The sequence below is a fragment of the Poecilia latipinna genome, unplaced genomic scaffold (assembly GCF_001443285.1).
Source record: "Poecilia latipinna isolate Pla-1442-1.1 unplaced genomic scaffold, P_latipinna-1.0 Scaffold590, whole genome shotgun sequence".
NCBI classification, from domain to species: Eukaryota; Metazoa; Chordata; class Actinopteri; order Cyprinodontiformes; family Poeciliidae; genus Poecilia; species Poecilia latipinna.
The window spans coordinates 206,601-225,787 of record NW_015113206.1 but is presented as its reverse complement, the minus strand read 5'-3'; the positions used below and the strand labels follow the sequence as shown (position 1 = coordinate 225,787).

General features: G+C 39.7%; 1 protein-coding gene across 2 annotated transcripts; it reads right to left on the bottom strand.

Moving 5' to 3' along the window:
• Positions 1-46: 46 nt before the first annotated feature.
• On the bottom strand, positions 47-13,921 carry washc5 (WASH complex subunit 5). Of its 2 annotated transcripts, none has more exons than XM_015042461.1 (29): positions 13,833-13,921; positions 12,585-12,823; positions 12,319-12,464; positions 11,718-11,802; positions 11,465-11,565; positions 10,961-11,153; positions 9,930-10,082; positions 9,712-9,825; positions 9,322-9,493; positions 8,733-8,860; positions 8,337-8,466; positions 8,002-8,114; positions 7,045-7,211; positions 6,605-6,680; positions 6,353-6,463; positions 5,550-5,690; positions 4,544-4,624; positions 4,366-4,467; positions 3,948-4,127; positions 3,665-3,789; positions 2,700-2,862; positions 2,496-2,598; positions 2,331-2,410; positions 2,128-2,231; positions 1,432-1,561; positions 1,245-1,341; positions 908-1,061; positions 720-807; positions 47-517 (listed from the first exon to the last, which is right to left on the bottom strand). In XM_015042461.1, the coding sequence occupies exons 2-29, from the start codon at positions 12,768-12,770 to the stop codon at positions 461-463; spliced, it is 3,480 nt and encodes a 1,159-aa protein (XP_014897947.1). In that variant the 5' UTR covers positions 12,771-12,823; positions 13,833-13,921; the 3' UTR covers positions 47-460. The 2 variants fall into 2 exon arrangements, with proteins under 2 accessions (XP_014897947.1, XP_014897946.1); XM_015042460.1 differs by lacking the exon at positions 13,833-13,921 and adding an exon at positions 12,980-13,056.
• Positions 13,922-19,187: the final 5,266 nt, after the last annotated feature.

The following is a 19,187-nucleotide window of genomic DNA, read 5'->3' as shown; positions in this document are numbered from 1 at the left end:
GGTAAATTATTTTCAAAATAAGAGAATCACATAAAAAACTAATGAGGAGATTATCAAGAATCCTTTTTATTGGCAAATTTCAGTAAACAATGGCACAAATTATTAGTACATAAAGGCAATCCACATTAGCTTTATTGTACAACTCAAAATTAGTGCAGATTGTATTAGTTTAACACATGAAATGTAAGTAAACTACTAGAGGAGGCTTACATTCATAAGGCATTATTAAAACACCTTCAATTCTCCTGATATGACATATAAAAAAATATTAAAAGGGTCTATATTTCAGGAAAGGAAAAGTACAGTATCTTACTGAAAGATTTTAACTAACAACAAAATTGTTGTTGATATGTATACCACTTGTACTTTTTCCATTACTACAACACAAAATGTTTGGAATGGAGAAAAACCCCAGGCAGCAAGTGGAGGGACCTTAAGATGAAATGAGATAGCCAGATCTTCACAGTACTGTTCTGAACTCATCAAAAATAAAACTGGGTACGTGAGCTTCAACCACCTTTAGAATACAGAGGAAAGAGGAGAAACATGTTACCATCACACAAATAAGCTGTCAAAATGTTTTAGATTTGACTGCTTAATACATTACAGACAAGCATTGTGAAACACATATGTACTGACATAAAATTATACGTCTTTTTAACATTTACAGATCCTTGCCATCTTTTCAGATGTGTAAGACAAACTGATTGTTGCCCTACCTTGCGTGAGAGTTTCGTGTACTTCACATAGTCTTCGAGGAACATCAGCGCTCCCACCACATCCGAAGGCATGTCTGGGATTTTCTGACTGTTGTGGAATAAAACAGAAACCGAAATGTGCAGCTATGAAGCTCTAAGAAACAACCAGAAACTTCCCCAAGAGTCAACGTTTTCTGACGTTTTGTTACCTTGTGCACTGCTCCATGATAGATCGGATGAACTGGCCAATGAGAGCCAGGAACTGCTGCGTGTATCTGGAGTGGAACTGCTTGAGCAGCGTGAGCATCCCGAGTACTAGTGGTGGCCAGTCAACTGGGTCTGTAGCCTTCCTGCAGCTCATTCCTTCAAGAAAACGAGTCAGGAAGTCAGTCAAAAAGCAGGAAAGTCAACATACTTTTTTTTTTTTATGTTTTTGTGATGTTCCAACCACAGACTACAATGTACTTTGCTGAGACTTTATGTGATGGACTAAAACAAAACAGGCCACTAATAAGATGTAAAAAGTAAAACTGCACAAGGAGCTACCCTGGTTCTTGTTGTACTGAAGCTTAGGCAACTGAGCAACAACAAACAGGAAGTTGATGATGGGGAAGTACGGAAGACGCTTTGTTGTGATGTATATCTGTGGAAGATAAAAACCGATAAGGCAAAATGAAACATGTGAAAATGGCAAAATCACTGAATTGTAAGTGAAACTTTTGTTTTTGCAAACCTTATTGAGTGGGTTATGAATGCCAGCGGCCTCCAGGTAGGCAGTGATCTCGTACAGAAGAGTGTTGTCTTCTTTAGGATAGGGCAGGGTTGGATCTTGGTAGTGGGCTTCGATGTCTGCTAGCAGAGACCTGGTGAGATACAAGCATATTCATATTGAGAAACATTCTCTGACATTACATTTATATCCAACACAAATGTTGATTGACCAGATTTAAAAAATGGCACATTCCACAGATTTCTTTATCATGACTCAAGCCTGTTTTAGACAGTTTTAGAAATTCATTACAAGATGCAAATATTTTTAATAATAATAAGTAATTCAGCTACCCATTTAAATAAGATAATAAACATTTTATTGCCTAAAATGCAATAACAGGATTCCTTTAGAAAATCTGAACCAGATGAAGCTAAAACTCCTAAAACCTATTTACAAACTTAAAATGTTTACATACTTTTTATAGTTTTGACTTCATGACAGCCCTGATTTAATGACCTTTTCTGAGTCAACCAGTCGACTATTCAAATAATCCATTAATTGAAAATAATCCAACTAATCCTTTCAGCCCTATCTGCATTAATACTGTATGTATATTCTGAAATTAATCCTTTCTTTCAAGCTCTGGCAAGAGGAAAGCCATTTTAGTGCTGAGACACGATTAAAATATTCTCTGCTTGGTGGTGAGAACACACGTACTTGTTGAGATTTTCCAGAGCAGCTGCCAGGTGCTTGGAGTCAAACTTGCAGGAGTAGTTCAGCTCATTTGCAATCTGCTGCCGGAGAATCTGCATCTGGCCAACCTACAACAATTCAGACATTTAAAAGCTCTGCGTTTCTGACAGAAAGTTGACAGTGCCTCTTATTTTCCATTCACTCCTCAGTCAACAGGAAGTTGCTACCTTCATGATGGATTCCAGATATGCACCCCAGATCTTTTGTGATTTGGCCACAGCGCTTGCATAGAGTTTGCTGGCATTAGCTGTTGAAACAAAAAAATAAATAAATAATAAGGAAGATGTACAAGAAAAAAATCTGACTGTAAATTTTTCTGAGTAAATACCTACCCACAATGCCTTGTACTGGGTTGACAGCAGCTAGCACAGTTTTGAAAACATCCATCGCCGCTTTGTCCTTAAGGATGGTTTTCTGGAGCATTGTCAGGAAGTTCTGAACACACAATCAGATTGGAGAATGAATATTAGTAAGCCTATGTGAGCGGAGGGCTTCAGTGAATTTGTAAGAAGGATCTGGGATGTGAGTTTGATTACCTGAAGTTCCCTGACGATCATGAAGCAGAGCAGTCGGTCGAGTCCGTTGAGACCAAATGTCCCCAGGGTGCTCTGGATCTCAGAGAACAACCTGCTGTTGGTCACTTCATGGTGGCTCCTCAAGTCGTACCAGGTGTTCAGCTGGTCGATGTAACATGTCACCCTATAAAAACATCTTACTAAGTGTTTCTGGTCTAGTTTCTTGTGCAAATATCTTACACTTGAAATAAGACAAGACTGACTTACAAGTGACTTTTCGACAAGATTTTGGAGTTTGCTGTAAGTAAATCATTCTTTAATATTTGTGAACAAGTACTAGTCATAAGAGAAATGATCTGCCAGTGGAACTGGAATTTTTCATCAATATTAAGGAATTATTGACATAAAATAAGCTCCTTATCTTTTAGGCCCCAAACTGTCCAGGAGGATTTGCGTGAGCGAAGGATAAATATGTTGAAATACAGGGTGCAGTTTGACTATTTATTTTCCAAAGGCTTTGAGAGCCATCTTATAATACATGGCAGTGATGTGAGGTTTGCTTTTGAAACACCAAAAGATTTAAAAAATTTGCCAGAAGTCCCAATCCACACAGAAATGATCAATCTTCTGCTATTTCAGTTTTCAGACCTAAAACCCATAGAAAACTTGTGAGGTGTAGAGAACAAAACATTAAAGGGAATCCTGAAGTCTGGACATAACCTAGTTTCTAGATCCTTGTAAGTAATTCAAATTGCTTTTGTGAACAACAGGGGAACAAAATATTTACGCCACCTGAGGTTTTAGTAAAAACAATGAACTCTCAATCAAACCTTCAAACTGAAGGTTGCATTTTCATTGAATGTTCAATGTGGGATTACTCTAAACAAAAGGTGAATTTATTTTCAGGCTTTTTAGAAATCTCCAACCATGAAGCCAATGAATATAGAAAGTGACTGTAGAAGTTTTGTAATCAGAATGTGACCTACTTTGGATCGGTGATTCGTAGGATCTCTCTACAGAGACGGCCGATGAAGGTGGCTGACTCATCCACAGACGGGAATTTTGGAATGGGGATGTGTGTGGACTGATGGACACTTTGCCAGTCCTGGATCTGCATAGCAGCATAAACAAATCTATTAATGGGACAATTAATAACAAAATGAATAGATAACAACCACTCTAACTGGAAGAGAGATAAACATTTGTTAGTAAATCTTTCATGGGGTTGTCATAGAAGCTTTAAGAAGCATATTGTGTATTAAGCCTGACCTTAGTCCTGAGGAAACTGTTGCATTCCTGCTCCACGTTGTAGTTGATGATGCGAGAAACTTCCTCCTGCCAGATTTTAAGGCCATAAATGCTGACATAGTCCTGGATGTACTCGAAGGACCTGTAGAAGCCGTCCATGGTGGCCGCCATGTCCTTCAACTTCGGCATCAGTTCGCTGGGCTGAGAACGTATTCGTATTCAGTAACATTTCACGTTTACCTTTGTAGGCGGCAAAATGACTAAAACATGTCTTCATTGAGAGTTAAGCCAGAAGAAAGAATGTTTCGCATGTAATCTGTTTCTGGCAAGCATCCCGGAGAACGATCTTCACTTCTGACTATCGATGTAATCTGAACCGAAGACTGCCAAAGGCTCCGAGCGGCGTTGCTATCAGAGAAAAACAGATCCGATGCCTCACCTTAGCCTTGGGGCTGAAGGTTAAGCCTTTGTGCAAAGCATACGCCACTCTCTTCACCAGCTCCTTCCTGATGCCATCTTCCAAAAGCTGCTTGGGATCCACCTAAAGTAACGCCACACGTCAATGACGCCAATTATACAAACTGTACTTTGTGGAAATTGAGTTGGGAAACATTTACTTTGATGATTCCCACTAAGGTGGTCTTCATCATCAAGATGCCTTCCGTGAAGATAGAGATGTCATGGGTGAGTTTTGCCACCTGGAATGACATTAAGAAGAGAGATGTTTGAGGGTTTGAGAGGCGGGAGTAATCTGCTAAATCAAGGATAAAAGAGTTATTTTTCTTTTTGCGCCGTAGCAAGACCATGAATGCTCTCAATAGTCTGAATGTGCCAGAATGCATTGATGAAACCCATTAAGAAAGTGTTGAAATATTAACAAATAGCTGTCTCGGCATTCAATGAGTACTTCTTAAAATGAAATCGTATTGAACATATTTTCACTTTAATATAATTCAGTAGCAAACAGATAAAAGCAGCTTTGATTTGACTAATAAAAATAATAATTAAGGACACAACTTCTCTCTTGAAAGTCGGTTTTATGTGGCCTTCTAGAGTCTAAAGGGCCACATAAAAAGCTGCGGTGGTCCAGATTTGGTCCCCGGGCCTTTAGTTTGACACATCTACACACTCAAATCAGGTCAGTGTGAGACAGAGTCGTTCTATTATAACCATCACTGAGACACTTTACCTAAGTCGCATTATTTACCCTCTTGTTTTCGTTTGCAAGGACCCATTCATGTTACCCGCAGAAATCACATTTCATTTGAAGCCATTTCAAAAACGAAAGCCGCGACCTCTGCCGTTCGCTTTCTAATTAAAAGCAATTCAAGTAACTCTACTGCCGCAATCCGTCTCCACACAAAGCCCTCCCGTTTAATTTGTTCTTTACATCAAAAGCCGCGAGTGGGAACTGAAAAAATGTTCAGAAACGCCAGCGATCACGACGCCCCCCCCCTCCCCTCGACACCCATCCAGCAGATGAATCAACATCAAAACAGAGTCATAAGGGCCTCTTATCTATCTTCTTAATTTAATGCCGGATAAAAGGAGTTTTCTTCCACTTCATTGGCATGCAGTGAGCACTGGAGGAGGAGTGAGACTGAACCGCGGCGATGGCTTTACTTCGTATCGGGCTCCTAGTTGGGAGAAGTCCTTCAGCTTGTCTTTATCCAGCCGCGTGGGCACCTCCATGATATCGTGGATCTGAAGTTTGATGATTTTGGCCAGAGAGGTGAACATGCTCTCTGGGATAATCTGAAGCACCTACAGCAACCAGAGCAGAACCAGAACATTAATGTTGTTTGCTATAAAGTGCATTAAGCTGTAGGGAAAAGTTTACAGTTTTGGCAAGCTGTCAAGCAGACGTTTCAAGAAACAATCACAATTCAGTCACTAACAGTACAGGAGGCAAATCCTTAAAGTGCTTCTAGATTTCAATACTCTGCAAACCTCAAATCTCTGGGTGTTTTATTTGGATTTTGTCTCACAGACCACGTGAGTTTAACTTAGTCTCAGTCTAGACAAAGCTACGAAATGCTTCATCAAAGCATAATGATATGTGAAAATGAACTAATTGAGAATCGTTGACAAAATTCAAAAGAAGATGTTGTTAGCGGATGCTCTCCATCCAATCCGATTGAGTGAGGACTATTTTGAAAAGAAGAAATGCCACACATTTCGGTCGCTATGGATACAAAGCTGGTGGAGTAATCAGAAGATAAAAGGTTTCTACATTGACTCATGGGAGCTGAAAACAAAATACAAAACACTTTTCACAGCTTCATTTGTAAAGTGTGTTAAGAACAGTGCATCGTTTCTTTTTGTGGCATAAAAACAAATCCCAAACAAATACATGCAAAATAAATCAAACTTGAGAAAGTCCAGATGGTCTGAAGACTTCTGCAAGTTACTGCATCGCTAGGTACCTTTCTAACGTAAGCCACCAACTCTCCCGAGTAGAACTGGGAGACACTCAGCAGGTCGGCGCTGTTGGCCTGGTTGATGCGCAGCAACGGCAAATCCAACGCAGAAGCCAGCTGGTCACACACACACAAAAACCCACAAGATGATCATTTTCCACCATGCACACCTCACGACAATGGCGTGAATAATTTATCCGTGCTCGTCATCCGATGTTTGAGCGCCTGCATGCGGCCGACGTACAAAATGGTCCTCACCTTCAGAAACGTGGCTCTCAGCTTTGTCACCATGGATGGGTTGACTCTGATGCTCTCCTGCATAATAGATGTAAAGCTGCAGAACAAAACGAAAGTCAGGAGGAGAATGAGGAAAACTGCCACATGCAGACAAAAGCAAGAGCACAAATAAGTACAAAAATCTAAATAATTGGAGCTCGGTGTCTTTTTAGGACGTTTTGTGGTAAGGAAAGTTAAGCCATTATGGTTACTGAAGTTCTTGGCTTAATTCAGACAATCTGGAAACACAAAATAACCGTGCTGTACAAAAAAAAACAAATAAATAAAAATCAGTTGCTAAAAAGACAACTTTTCTCATCATAATTATTTGTCGATTGACTGATGCTGTGCTGAATCTCGCTTCAATTTATGCCGCTCTGCAATATTTCTGAAACGTTTTACAATGCGTCATCAATAAGTACCTGTCAATGATCTGCCACGCATAGGAAAGATCTCCAACTATCTGCATGGTGATCAGAACCTCCTCCTTGATGTTGATGGTGCGGATCATTTGGTGCAGGAACTTCCTGGTGTCGGCCAAAAACTGACACACCTGCAAGTTGGACTCCAGCTGGTGAAACTCCTGGACCTGGACTCATAAAAAAATTATTATTATTATTATTTGAAAGACTGAGAGACAAAATACTAAAACTGTGGTAGTTTTATGGCCTCTTGTTATTTTCCCTGTTGTAAAAATGTATTTTCACGTGTATTTTATTAGCCTCTAATATCTATTGAAGATGTGAACACCATCTGGATGTTTCACCCTTTAATGAATGGCCGAAAAAAAAAAAAAAAGCTCATAGATGAAAACTAATGTCAACCAATGAGTAATGAGTAAAAATTTCAAAGTAAGTTACTACATAGAAATTCACCTGCTACAGGTCAGTATTTAGCAGCCTTTGGCTAAAATAACAACACTAACTGTGAGAATATGCTTTAAACACCCTCTCCCATCTTGACGCTGTTCATTTGTTTTCCTCTTTTTTCTTCCTTCGTCATTGGACCACTTCTCTGTCTGCTGCCACCATTATGGATCAAGGTGAAGATTGTATTTATGGTAATATACAGTGTTTTCCAAACCCAGGATATAGTGTGAAGACCAAAAAGCATTTTGACAGCTCAACGGGATTAGTTAAGAATTTTTGTTTTCATTCTTATGATTGTTAATTATTTGCTTCTGTTTTACGATTAATTTTGCAACAAAACGTTTATGGTAAAGAAAGCAGTTTCTGTTTTAAGTCATCTGTCTGATCTCTAAAGAAGCTAATGCTAAAAAAAAATAAATGAATCTTACTTTCGAGGGATAGCACAATGACGTCGGAACTGATCTAATCTGGAGACGTAACGCCTCGGTGAAATATAAATATCCTCCTCACCTCAACAAGAGCCTGGATCAGCTGCACCGTCTTCCTCCCGGCAGCTGTGGAGTCCTCGTAGTTCAAAGACTCGATCTGCTTTGAGATTTCCCTGAACCACGCTTGTAAATTCTCTGTGAAGGTTAGCAGAGGATTGTGCAACTTGCAGATTAAATAATTAGCCTCCATTTGAACTCATGCTACTTCTGGCATTTTTATTATTTTTTTTTTTTAGCGCCAAACCTATCCAGCAGCAGCAACATTATTGTCTTTAAAAGTTGGAGCTTTTTCTGATCCAACGCTAACAATCAGTGGCCTCTCCATCCATACGCAGCTGAAACCACGTCCTAACTCACCGTTCTTCTCCACCCTGGTGAGAGGCTTGACCCCGGAGAAGACTTCGGCCAGTTCGGTCATTCTCTCAGATCCCTCTTTCTTGTAGCTCTCCCATTTGATCTGCTTCTCTGACAGCATCTGCTTGAACATCTGGAATAGGGACCGCGCAGATGGTTCGCCGATCAAGACAGATTAGTCAGGTCTTATGTGTAATTAGAACAGTTAAATTTGCGTCGTCTGCTTGCGATAAACTGGCTACGCCTTATGCTGCCTCCGCCGTAAGCTAGAAGCTAACGGGGACAGACACAAACGACTGAGAAATGTAGTTCCAAACGTTTGTTCTTAATTAAATAACGGATGTTTTAATGTTATACTTAAAAGGAGAAAAAAAATTTTTTTGCAGAGGTTCCCCTCACCTCTTTGAGTGTGAACTCAAACTGAGCAGTGTCGAGCAGGAGCTGAAACAGGATCCTGGGGTTGTACTTGGAGTCGTTGAGCACTTGATCTTTGATCTGTCGCAACCGCTTGTTGTTCAAATCATATGCTGCAAGACAAAACATGCCTGTTTTTTTTTGTTGTTTTGTTTTGTTTTACATAAACTTTTCCCATACAGTGAATCAAAGATGTGTTTCAACCGTTTTAACTTTTTCACATTTTGTCAGGTTAAAGCAATAAACTGAGATTTTAGGTGGTAGACCAGCAAAAAAAAATATATATATATATATATATATATAGTGTATAGCTTTAAAGTCAAAAGAAATGGTATACATGTGCATTTCCCCTGAATCGGTAGCTTGGAAGTTCAATTTTGGCTACAAAAATAGCTGCGAGCTTCTTAAAGCAAGTCTCTGCCAGCTTTTGGAGATATACAGACTGATGATTTTACTCATTCAAATCTGCTAAATAACTCAAATTAAACAAGAAACCCAAGTGATTTATATCTTTAAAACAACAGAAAACCCTTTTACTTCCTTTTCTCCAGAAACACCTGTTCAATATGCTCACCCGACTCTGCAGAGTGCAGCATCAGCCAGCGGATGGCAACGTTGCAGTCTCTCAGACAGTTCAGTAGTTTGGGAATGTTGTCCAAGATGAGCTCCTCTCTGAGGAAACCTTCCTTTAAGAGCTGCTGCACCTGCGGCCTCAGGCTCTCCATACTGGCTGCATAGCGGGAGGCCTACAACCAGTGATGGAAGTGAAAGAAGCAGATTTATTTATTTGTCCGAAGCAGTGGCTGTTATACGATGAACGGCAATGTTTCCAGGACAATTAAGCATCTTGCATCTTTATTAAAGTAATAGATTTGATTGTGTTCTGTCCTTTGATTTCCCGTTCCTTAAAGTGACACCCGACCCGCTTTCCGTACTTTCCCAAACAGAGCACTGTTTTTATCACCTGCTCTTTGATGTTCGCCGAGTCCAGGGTGTAGTTCAGCGCCGTCTTGGCAGCTTTGTATGGTTCCCAGGCCTCCACCAGGTTCACCGTGATCCCCATGTAGATACTGATGACCTACAACATAATATTCGCAACATCAAACTGTAAACGTTGAGTTTATATATATATATATATAAAAAAAAACTCCTCGTGTTAAAAAACAGAAAATGAGATCTCACCCAGTTGTCAGGGAAGTACTTATCTACTATCTCCCTCATCTTGGCCTGCTGGGTGTGCAGTATGGAGGGGCTGAAGAACAGGCAGACGTAAAGCATGGCGGCCTGGTTGGCCAGCGCCGTGCTGCGATGCTCCGGTAGAGGGTAGGCGGACACCTGAGGGACAGGAGGACACAGTCATGGATCGGGTCAAGAATACAGAGCTGGGCGATACGGCTTAAAGTGAAATCTCAGGTTTTTAATACCATTCCTGACTTACAATGTCAATCAATTTTCTTTTTTGTTTGTTTGTTTTGCTTGCTTTCTTTTATAAAAAAAAAAAAAAGAAATTACAGAATATATTTTCAACATGTACAATGGATAATTATGGCCAGGCTAAGAGCATTTTTGTTTAGCTACAAGAATGTAGTTATAATATTAGTAGAAAAAAAAAAAAAAGAACATTTTTTACCAGGAAAAAAAAAGTCTAAAAATAAGTTGTTCTAATGAAAAAATAGTTTAGTTATCACGGTCTGACGTGACCAGCTCAGTTTTTCCAAAATAGACGATTATTTGCACAATTGCTTCAAAGTCCTGCTACTGATGATAATTCGATGATGATGTGCCAAAAGATTAAGTACTTTTTAAAGTATCATCTGTAAAGCCTATACCAGAGTATAACTTCACAAGATGCTCAACATTCCTCATTTCAATTTTTTATTTTTCATGTAGGCGTTTTTCATAAAATTACGACTTTAATCTTAGCCTGGCTCTGATATTACATCACAGATTTGACCTGAATTCAAACTCCAAATAAATAAAAGCTATAAAACACTCTTGTCAAATGGGCTCAGGAGCGCCAGTATAACTCTGAATTATGGAAACCAAGGGAGATCATTGGTGAAAAAAAAAAAATCCAAACATAAATTCTTCAAAAATTTGATTAATCCTACTAACATGTGGCTACAATCAATACCTTATGTTAAAGTCTCATCAGATCTACAGCGTACTCTCGCTTATACACTCGATACATGCTTTATGACGCGTTTACTCACTTGGTTGTAGATGTCATCTGAGCGCAGCCTCCCGATAACCATGCTAATGAAAGTGTTGCTGATGGGAACCCTCTGGAAGTAGCTCTCCGGGTAGTTGGCCGGCCGCTTGGCTCCAGGCTGGGCGGAGTAGCCGGTGCTGCGCAGGAGCTTGCAGATGTCGTCCAAGTTGGAGTCGGCAGAGGAGCGGGCGGCACTGAAGCGCCAACAAACCCGGTCTTAGTCAAACCAGACATTGTGGCACTAATGCGCTTAGATGCTTTTGTCAAAATATTCTACATAAAACGGTGTAGCTTCAATATGGCATGCGTTTGTTTTTTGTTTCTTTTCTGAGAAACCGCTGTAGGGGGATAACCTTTGCATGAGCCAAGTGAGTGACTCAGCTTCTGCTGTGAGCAGGATTACACCGTGTCACTGTAAGTGTGACTCACTCGGAGAATGTTGTATCTCCGCAGGGGGGAGGGAGGTTTGTTGGCGGGGGGTGCTGTGTGAGTCACACTCTCTCACCTGTATCTGTAATAGGAGACGAGCATCCTCTCCCGGACATCTCCTTCAATTTTCTGGTCGATAACCAGCAACATGACTCCGTACAGGTAGAGAGCCTCGCACTGGGTGGGTGGGCATAAAAAAAAAACGTAAAGGTTAAGCCAAATCAAAACACTCTACTTTGATGTGAGAACTAAGACAGAGCACAATCAGCTACGTCAGCTTGCATCTAACGGTAAAGGATTGCCAAATAAGAAGCATCACCGTCTCTTACAAGGAGCTGTTTCCCGTCCTCGTTTAGGAGCACAGTTTCCAAAGTCTGCTGGATGTAAACGCCCTCATGGAGGTCATCCAAGTACCTGCAGAGATGCAGCATTAGAAGGACACGTGTTTACATAAACTATCAAAGTGTCTCTCTGCAATGTAATAGACCAAAACAGAATTAAGTCTAATGATAAAGTAGAAAGAAAAGAATAAATGGGATTCAAAATTTTCACTCCAAACAATCTTTAAAGGAGTGGAGTGAATGATGGTGCCACCGTGGTTCACTGTGGGGATGGTGTGTTCAAGGTGATGTGCGCTGATAGTTCTCCTTTTCTGTGAAGACTTGTAATCTTTATAATTCATGAAAAATTCTCTTCTATGTAGAGAAGTAAGCTGATGTACAACATGGATGCCAAAACTGCAACACCCGGGTGTGAAATGGGCTACAAGTTGGCAAAAATAAAAAATATCGTTATTTCGAGGTGAAATAATTGACTGAAGATACAGTTTGCGGTTCATTTCCTAAATCAAAATATTACACATAGACTTGAAACTGTACAAGTGAAGCAATGCCTCTCCAAATACATCTGGAAAACAAATGAATGAAGTACCTGTTTAGATCCACTATGTATTTGTGGACGCTCTCAAAAGCCAAATAGAACCGCGACAGAATCTCGATGTTATTCTCTCTGAACTCTTCGTCTAGGTCCTGCAGGTCCGGTTTGGCCTCCAGCTTCCCCTCGTAATACTCAGGACCCTGAAGAAAGAATTACACGTCACACAAATACAAGCAATCGTTCTCTCTTACCGACAACGTAGATCAAGCCGAGACCTTAAAGCGACTTCATGCACCTCAGTTTAGTGGTTTGTTTCGTACCTTGAAGTAGCTGAAGTCACAGATAATGTCCCCGTATTTCTGCTGGTCACTTTTGTCTTTCATCCTAAACACTGCTGGGATGAAGTCAGAAAGACGCAGGAGCTCTGCAATAATGGCGTTTCCTCTGGAGACTATACGGAGAATCGCCTGGCCACACTGGTTATTGTCTGCTAGGAAGTCCACCATCGTGGCTGGAGAGAGCAGCGGTCTTCCTTTTGTTCCAAATGTTCCAGATATTTCTACATGGAGGAAAAAAACATTAAAAAAAATTGCTTTAGACTTTTTGATCAGGTTATGTTGTCCTGACTGATTACTAGTGCAAGATATTGATGAAAAACATTTTGAATAAATTCATATAACCTTAACAAATGTTTAAAGAATTACTATTACTACACCTGTTTTGTGTTTTGCAGCTCTCGGTGGATGTAGAGTCTGATTTTTACAGCTATTTAAAAATGTATCATGCATAAATAGAAATTTTATGATGTATATTACTTTATTCCATGTTAGCACACATCTTCTGATCTTTTAGCATCTAGTAACGTAATGGTTTACACTGTCTATATCCGTCTCTCATTCTTTCTTTTCAAAGTTTAGGAGTGTGTTTTGCAAATTTACATTTTATATGACATTTATTCCGGTTTTCTATCAATTAATATGTTTTTACTTAGTACTTATTTGGTGTGATTGTTTCTTCCATGGTAGTTCCTTTTTGGTAACTTGTTTCATACAAGGAGTTTCTTCTTTTCACATGTGCTCAACTAAAATTAGATTGACGTCTGACAAAAACTTCAGGCAATTTTAAGTTGACTTGAACCAATTTATGAACATGCACGTAAGTACAACTCTGTCTCTTTTTAAAATAAGCAAATTAGTACAAATAGCTATGTATTAATTTATAAGGACCAATGCACAACGCATAACTATGATGCTATTTTAAGAAAACTGCTTTCAACATTTGCACACACTCACGTAGACCGAAGGTGTTTTAACAAAAACTCATACACGTGAAGTATTGATATTTTCAAGAAGCGTGTTTACTTTGTTTTATGCTTTTCCATCATCTGTTACTATTAGCCAGTTAGCCTTTAGCTTCAGTAATGCATTTAATCACTGGCGATACGGCAGGCGAAATATAAATACATGAAAATGTGTATTTATTGTATGTCAGACGAGCTTTAGTTGAACTTAAACTTGAATTGTGGTGACAAATATGTACGCGTTAAGAGTCTGGTTAAAATGTCTTACCCCTTTGCAGCTGCCCTGTTTACTTCCTCATGACCAGTCACATGACTGTGTTGCTGGGTGCGTTGAATTCTCCTCACAGAGCTCGCAGGAGGTGGGCGGGAGCATCTGGTACCCTTCCAGAAGTAAACTTTCACCGTATTTAAAATTGTATTATGTAAATTGTATCTTCTGTTTTTGCTCTCTCATATTATTAATCCGATTGGAACAAAGCTAACTGACGACTAAGGCTGAGTCCTAAAATTATGCCTTAATACTTAATTCAAGTTTTGGTTAAAATATTCCACCCACAAATGAAACAGTACATGAAAGAGTAGAATGTAACATAAATTCTCCTTGATGCTTTGTATTACACACGTGACTAATTATATAGCAATATATGTTCTGCAAGTACTTTAGGCAAACGTCATGTAGTTGTTTTGTATGGAGGACCAAAACCGACATAATAAGAAATAAAAGCAGAATTTCTTGTTGTATGAGGATGTTTTGAACAACAATATTTAAATTTTCAATGTATTTTTTTTCTCCATTTTCCTTCCATTTTTCACTAGTTTTCTTTCTCTCTTTTGGACGCCTCATCCCTTGGAGATCTATACACAGGGTGAAATGAGCGCACACTCCTCTAGGTGGAGACAGAGATCCACTGCATCCTCAGCTTGTCTCGTTGCTGCTTCCGTCCATCAGTCAAAGGGGTTTGTGAATTTGGATATGTGGCTCCACAGGGATGCAGTGATTTACAGGGATCAGACCCGAGCAGAAATTAAACTAACCTGCTGTCTGACAGATAAAACCACAGGGAAGGAGTGTGAAACCATCTGTCTTCCACCTGACAACTCCTCCATGCATTAGCAGAGTGGACTTTCCCCATTCAGAAATTGTTTGGATTATTCAATGTTGGTTAGAACAAGCATAGGCTTGAGCAATGACTAGCTTTAAGAGTAAAACTTACTTCCCCACGCCCTGCATCTAGGGTGGTTGTATTGACATCATGCAGTCAGCGTGGATGAGCAAGAACAGGCCGTCGCGTTTCCCTCAACTTCAGATTGAACTTGTGTTTTATTGCCAATATGTTCAGCACAGTGGCTGGCACTTCCTTTAAGCAGTGTGAACCCAAGGTTAATGACAGTCATATGGTCAGAGCTGCTTGTTTGACCTGTTAACTGTCTGAGTCACAGAAGGATTTTTCTTTCCCTCGGTGTGGCCTGACTGGAACATTGAAAATCCTCAAAATTCACCTTTTTTTTTTTTTTTTTTTTTGTAGTGAAACTCCAGTTTGAAACATATTTTATAGGGGGGTTTTATGCAAAGGGTTCTCTGCTTCGGGGTATTTTTGCAGACGGTCTTTAATGTTTCGACTTTTTTTTAGCAGTGGAAAGTGTTGATAGATGAAAAATTGACAGTCTGTCACATATGGCAAGGTGAGCTGCAATAGAAAATCCCAAATTAGGTGCTTCTTATCCCTGGGAGCTCCTGGGGCACAATTATTTCAATACGCTGAATATTAAGGGGCTCCGGAGAAAGACAGAAAGAGTCAGATGTGCATTTAGATTCAGCGCTTGGCTCCTTATTGACCTGCCTGTCCGCAAACTTACACACTCTGTCCCCCCCTCCTCGCAGAAGCTGGATTTATTGCCTGTTTACCATCACACCAAGGTCACTCTCTCAGCAGCACCTGGGTCAGATTTATGAGATTCCTGGAAGCATCATGGAAGGTTTTACACTAATGAGGTCTTATATTACACACCTTGTTTATTTCCTCCTTCCGTCGTGATGATTCTGAAGGTGTTTTTTTTTTCTCAGTGGGTTTTGTTGCTCTTTTATTGGAGAGTTGTAAAGTTGTACAGCACACAATTTAGATCTAATGAATCACACACACACACACACACATGAAGACAACTGTGGGCTTTAATAGGGCCGTCTTTTCCCACAGAGACGTTCCTACGGGATCTCACATCGAACCACATTACAACCACAAACTTGTGTATTTTACTGGGATTTAATTGGGTAGACCAACAGACAGCAGTTCAAAATTGTACAGTTGACAGGAAATTCTCCACATCACAATAATGTGCTACTTTTTTTGTTTACTACATCTCATCAAAATCCCAATAAAACACAGTGAAGTTTGTGGTTGCTATGTGACAAAATGGTAAGTATATATATTTTTTGCCCCCAGTAATATATCAAACTGCTAATGAGAATGAATTTAGTCATCAGCTAGAAGGAAACCTAATGCCCCTGATGTTTGTGACCACTGACAGATCTCATTCACTTCACTGAGTGGCAAGGCGACCAGTGTCATACAGCGGTGCTTTCCCTAATGTGCCTTATAATTATGACTGCCTCAGTGACTCATAAATGTAAAAATTCAATGTCATTTAGCCGTGTTCAGCAGCCACTGATTGGCGGTACTATGATCGCACGAGTGCATGGATTCAGAAAATGGTCTGGTTCCATGAACGCAACAGCGTCACGCAAAGCCTGTGTGAGTGAGAGCAACAAGATGGATATGCAGAGATGCAACAAGGTGTGCCCCGCCGGTCCCCTGAGTCACTCTGTGCCATTTATTAGCACCAACTTGACTCTATTTGGCTTGACTTGTAATTAAACCTTTTCATGGTTAGAACTTTCACACTGCTGTGAACTGTGTGAGGTGATTAAAGGCTGTTCAATTTGTACTCCGGTCCCACTGCTTTTCTCCCTCATTGATCTCTTTCAGGCCCTTGAAGCGACAGCTGCTCACAGGGGGGCTCTTCATGGAATAAAGCAGGAAGCGCGCCCTATCTCTCCATGTCAGCAGGTAGCTGTTGGCGGTAAGCGTCAGGTGTGGATGTTTGCAAGTCGATGACGCTTACGTGACTAAACAAATTACAGTCTTTTTCAGTTAATGCTTATGATTTGCAGAAAAGAATCACCTGTGCAGATACTGCAGACGTTTATCTCCATGTATGACATGGGGAGAAATTATATACAGTGTTGTGGAAAGGTAGATTGTATTGATTTTTTTTTGTCTCACTTGAATGTTTCAGATCATCAATGTAATTTCAACATCAAATAAAGACATCCTCAATTCAATTCAATTCATTTTAATTCAATCCAATTCAATTCAGTTTTATACATATATCACCAATTCACAGCACATGTCGCCACGTGGCACTTTGCAAAACATAATTTCGATTCAGTCAAACATACGTTCTTATTTATTCTAGTTATCAAACCGTAGCGTAAGCTCAGGTCATTGTCCTGCTGCATAAAGCAAATGTGCAGGAGGAGCTCAAGGTCACAAACTGAGGGTCAGATATTGCATTTCAGAATTTTTTGATAGAGAGGACTATTCATAAATCAGTCAATAGCAGTAAGTCTTCCATGTTATGAAGAGAAAAAAAGTTGCTCCAGAAAATCACTCATCAACAATAAAATGTTTGACTGTCTGTTGTCTGTTGGCTTAACCCAAACGTAACAGGACCCAAAACTTCCTAAAAGTTAAACTTTTGTTTCACCGCTCCACAAAATGTTTCCCCAAAGCCTTGGCAATCTTGAAAAGATTTTTGTGAAATGGATAATGGGTGTTTTGGTTTTTTTTTTTTTTTTTTTTTTGTCAGCAGATGTTTTCACCTTTGTACTCCCCTATGAATGCCTTCTTTACCAATTGTGTTATTTCTGAATAACAAACAGTAACCTTAACTTGGGCGAGTAAGGTCCGCAGTGCTTCGGATGCTATTCTGGGTTCTTCTGTCATCTGAGTGAGTCACTGTCATATAATGGAATCATTTTCCTAGACCGACCACTCCTGGGAAGATTCGCCACTGTTTCATGTTTTCTCCATTTGTGGATAATGCCTCTCTCACTGTGGTTCACTGGAGTCTCAAAGCATTGGAAATGGCTTCGTAATGGTTCCCAGACCGATAGATGTCAGTGACTCTGTGTCTCATCTTCTGTTGAATTTCTTTAGATCGGTGCCTAATGTGTTCCATCTCAGGTCTTTTTTAGCCTACTTTATGAAACTCCATGCTGTCAGGAAGTTAGTGACCTCTTGAGCAAATAGTAATGGGGTATGGATGTGGGCAGTGAAACTTAACTAAAACAATCTGGCCAATCATAGTTAATTCATACAAGAAATTATATTTTCACATATAGGTCGATTGGAATGCCTTTTTTTTTCTAATAAATGAAAACCACCTTCTGTTTGGTCTGGTTGCTTATCTTAGACATAAAGAAGCTACTATTAAATTTGTTTGATGATCTGAAACCTTCAATTGTGACAAAAAAAAGAGAAGAATAAATCTCAAATAGTTATTCACTGCATTGTGTTTTTGACATGAATAATGAGGTCAGAGCGAACAGGTTTAACTTTTTAGGATCTTTGGAGAACATTACAGCCGTTTTACATCCCTATAAATAAAACACATTCCACTTCTACCATAAAGGAGCACGCGCCTATGTTTAGTTTCTCTTCAGGCAATTGAAACATAAATCCAGCCCCGACGCAGACTGCAAAGAGAGGAGAGAAGAGCGGCAGACAGGTTTTCACCCCACCTCTGCCAGATGTCAAAACACTTCCCACACAGAGTTACGGGGCTAACAAGTGATTTCAAGACAAATAGCAGAGGCTGATTGTGGTAATGCTCTAATATTGGATTCGATCAAGCAGCAGATGTCTTTTTATTGCAAGTCATTACTGCTGTCACACTTATTAGCATATAAATGGTTTCTGGGCCTACGGAGACCTAAAAGTTGTTGCACATGTAATTGAACCTGATCTCTGCTCTGTGATTGAGATGTTCCAACACACTCATGCATACATTACCATGCACACAAAGGTAGTTAGTATTTTGCTTGCACACACACACACACACACACACACACTGACTAAGGCATGCTACTTTGTTTTACTAACATCGTGGAGATTCCTACACACGTCTACATCCTGGAATAGCACCTGATCCAAACTCTTACTCGAGTTGTTCTTGAAATCTGCCTCTGAAAATGTAATCATGAAGCATTTTTATCCCCAAGGCTCCCGAATGATGCAAGCCAAGAACTTCTAGCTTCTGGACCTCAATAAAATTATGTATAAGTACTATTCTAGATCGCTCTTCTGCTTTTGTTTCTTATGTTTGGTAAAATAGTCACAGCAGTAAATTGTCTGTGAAAATTTTAAAAATAAATTTAATAAGTCACAGACTGTTCCTAGCACTGTGTAATGAATAATACATGAATAATCATAATGACTGAATAACAATAAAAAAAAAATAGTGGATAAATGGCTTAAGACCATTTATATCACAGCAGGTATGGAAAACCACAAATGCAAAAATTAAATCATATACAAATCTATTAACCTCTTCATGTTAAATA

What these genes read in the sequence shown, in the direction of transcription:
- washc5 (XM_015042460.1), bottom strand. Translation starts at nt 13,052, where the DNA reads ATGCATGATACATTTTTAAATAGCTGTAAAAATCAGACTCTACATCCA. An exon ending in TGAGAGCCACGTTTCTGAAG is followed by an intron (nt 6,464 to 6,604) that starts GTGAGGACCATT and finishes GTGTGTGACCAG; the next exon opens with CTGGCTTCTGCGTTGGATTT. An exon ending in CCTTAGTGGGAATCATCAAA is followed by an intron (nt 4,468 to 4,543) that starts GTAAATGTTTCC and finishes GCGTTACTTTAG; the next exon opens with GTGGATCCCAAGCAGCTTTT.